Source organism: Lotus japonicus, chromosome 2 (genome assembly GCF_012489685.1).
Source record: "Lotus japonicus ecotype B-129 chromosome 2, LjGifu_v1.2".
NCBI lineage: Eukaryota > Viridiplantae > Streptophyta > Magnoliopsida > Fabales > Fabaceae > Lotus > Lotus japonicus.
In genome coordinates, this window is record NC_080042.1 from 17,131,927 (window position 1) to 17,135,192 (window position 3,266).

A 3,266-nucleotide genomic window follows, 5' to 3' on the forward strand; every position below is an offset into this window, starting at 1 on the left:
CTTTGTTGGATGGTTTATACCGTTTCAATCTTGATGTTAATTTTGTTGAATCCCTGTTTAATGTTGAGCACAATAGTAGTGTTAAATGTACTGCACGTAATGAATGCTCTGCTTTCTTGTGGCATAAAAGATTTGGTCACATATCCAAAGAAAGGATGATGAGGTTAATGAAAAGTGAAATGTTGCCTCAATTGGATTTTGCTGACTTGGATATATGTGTGGATTGCATTAAAGGCAAGCAAACCAAACATATACCAAAGAACCCGGCTACAAGAAGTAGTCAACTCCTTGAGTTGATACACACTGATATCTGTGGTCCTTTTGATGTTCCATCTTGGGGTGGAGAAAAGTATTTCATTCTCTTTATTGATGACTTCTCACGTTATTGTTATATGTATCTGCTGCATGAAAAGTCTCAATCAGTGAATGTCCTTGAGATATTCATTAATGAGGTGGAAAGACAGCTAGATAGAAAAGTGAAAGTTGTGAGGTCTGATAGAGGAGGTGAATTTTATGGTAAATTCAATGAAAGTGGACAATGTCCAGGTCCTTTTGCAAAGCTTCTTGAAAGTCGGGGCATATGTGCACAGTATACATTGCCCGGTACACCACAACAAAATGGTGTAGCAGAAAGGCGGAATCGTACTCTTATGGATATGGTTAGAAGTATGTTAAGTAATAGTAATGTACCTTTTTCATTATGGATGCATGCATTAAAGACAGCCACATATCTGCTTAATAGGGTTCCTAGTAAAGCGGTTCCTAAGACTCCTTATGAACTGTGGACAGGAAGGAAACCTAGTTTAAGGCATTTGCATGTTTGGGGTTGTCAAGCAGAAGTAAGGTTATACAATCCCCATGAAAAGAAGCTTGATGAAAGAACCATTAGCGGTTACTTCATTGGCTATCCTGAAAAGTCAAAAGGGTACATATTCTATTGTCCTAACCATAGTACGAGAATTGTAGAGTCTGGTAATGCTCAGCTCATTGAGAATGGTCAGTTCAGTGGGAGTGATGAATCACGAAAGGTGGATATTCGAGAAACTCAAGATAATTCAATTGATGTTTCTCCTCATATTGTTGTTCCTCTTGTATCACAGTCACATAACACAAGGAAACAACAAATTAATGTTCCAAATCCACAAAATGAACATGAAAGTAATGAGCCAGCTGACAATGCACAAGTCACAAATGAACAAGTGGAAGAAGAGGCACAAGAAATAGCATTAAGAAGGTCTGAAAGACCTAAGAGATCAGCTATTTCAAATGACTATGTGATTTATTCACTTGAGAATGCATGTGACTTGAGCATTGATGAGGATCCAGTCTCGTTCAAACAAGCCATGGAATGTAGCAATTCTGAAAAGTGGTTCAATGCTATGAAAGAAGAGTTGAAATCTATGGACGACAATAAAGTATGGAAACTAGTCGAGTTGCCTCAAGGTTCAAAACGAGTCGGATGCAAGTGGGTCTTTAAGACTAAACGTGACTCGAAAGGCAACATTGAAAGATATAAGGCTAGACTTGTCGCCAAGGGTTATACTCAAAAGGATGGCATTGACTACAAAGAAACCTTCTCTCCAGTTTCTAAGAAGGACTCTTTGAGAATTGTCATGGCTTTAGTGGCTCATTATGACCTAGAGCTTCACCAAATGGACGTAAAGACCGCTTTTCTGAATGGTGACTTAGAAGAAGTTTATATGGACCAACCAGAGGGTTTCTTGACCACAGGAAAGGATAATTTGGTGTGTAAGTTAAAGAAATCAATATATGGACTAAAACAAGCTTCCCGACAATGGTATCTCAAGTTCAATGATACCATTATGTCATTTGGTTTTGTAGAGAACACCGTTGATCGGTGTATCTATATGAAGGTCAGTGGGAGCAAGTTTATTATTTTGGTTCTGTATGTTGATGATATCCTACTTGCTGCTAATGATATCAGTTTGTTACATGATGTAAAGAAATTTCTCTCTAACAACTTTGAAATGAAAGATATGGGTGATAGGAATAGAAATATTCCGTAATAGATCAGAAGGGTTGTTAGGATTGTCTCAGAAAGGTTATATCAATAAAGTGTTAGAGAGATTTAGAATGAAAAGTTGCTCCGCAGGAATAGTTCCAATTCAGAAAGGGGACAAGTTTAGTAATATGCAATGTCCTAAGAATGATTTGGAACGAAAGGAAATGGAGTCTATTCCCTATGCATCAGTGGTTGGGAGTTTAATGTATGCTCAAACATGCACTCGGCCAGATATCAGCTTTGCTGTTGGAATGTTAGGCCGATATCAAAGTAATCCCGGAATGGACCACTGGAAAGCTGCAAAGAAAGTCCTTAGGTACTTACAAGGCACCAAGGATCACATGCTTACATACAGGAGGTCAGATCACATTGAAGTGGTTGGCTACTCGGATTCAGACTATGCTGGATGTGTAGATTCAAGGAAATCTACATTTGGTTATGTATTTTTGCTCTCTGGTGGAGCAATATCATGGAAGAGTGCAAAACAATCAGTTATTGCTACTTCAACTATGGAGGCTGAATTTGTGGCTTGCTTTGAGGCCAGTATTCATGCATTATGGTTGCGGAATTTTATCTTAGGGCTTGGTATTGTCGACAGTATAGAAAGGCCGCTAAGAATTTATTGCGATAATTCTGCAGCTGTCTTCTTCTCTAAGAATGATAAGTACTCTAAGGGTGCAAAGCACATGGATTTAAAGTACTTAGCTGTCAAAGAAGAAGTGCAGAAACATAGAGTGTCTATTGAGCATATTGGTACTGATATGATGATAGCGGATCCGCTAACTAAGGGATTGCCGCCCAAAACATTTTCTGGCCATGCTGTAGAGATGGGCATTATAGACAAGTCCTTGTTAGCATAATATTATAGAATGCATATGTACATATGATGGGTTTGCTTGTATGGACATGACACTTATGAATTCAATTAAATATGTGTTTCTGTTTGTTTTACTTGTTATTCATAGTACGGTGTATACGTGTATGGCTTAGATGAGATAACAAGTTGTGTTTTGTTTGAAAACATTAAAGTTGAACATTGCAGGAAGTGTTCATTAAAGTTGTTTTGTTTTGAGTTGGTTCTGTGATACATGGAAGGGATCATGTCGCATGATGACTTGTGACCGCCATGATCCGATCATCTCATTTCAATTAAAGATGATGACTTGATAAATTTCAGCGTAAAGCGCGCACTTATGGTTTGTTGAATCATCAAGTCGTCACATGGGCCAAGTGGGAGATTGTT

General features: G+C 38.2%; 1 protein-coding gene across 1 annotated transcript; it reads left to right on the forward strand.

The window, feature by feature from the left end:
* Positions 1-2,094: 2,094 nt before the first annotated feature.
* On the forward strand, positions 2,095-2,883 carry LOC130736139 (secreted RxLR effector protein 161-like). The gene has a single exon (XM_057587985.1). It carries the CDS (start codon positions 2,095-2,097, stop codon positions 2,881-2,883), a length of 789 nt encoding a protein of 262 aa, XP_057443968.1.
* Positions 2,884-3,266: the final 383 nt, after the last annotated feature.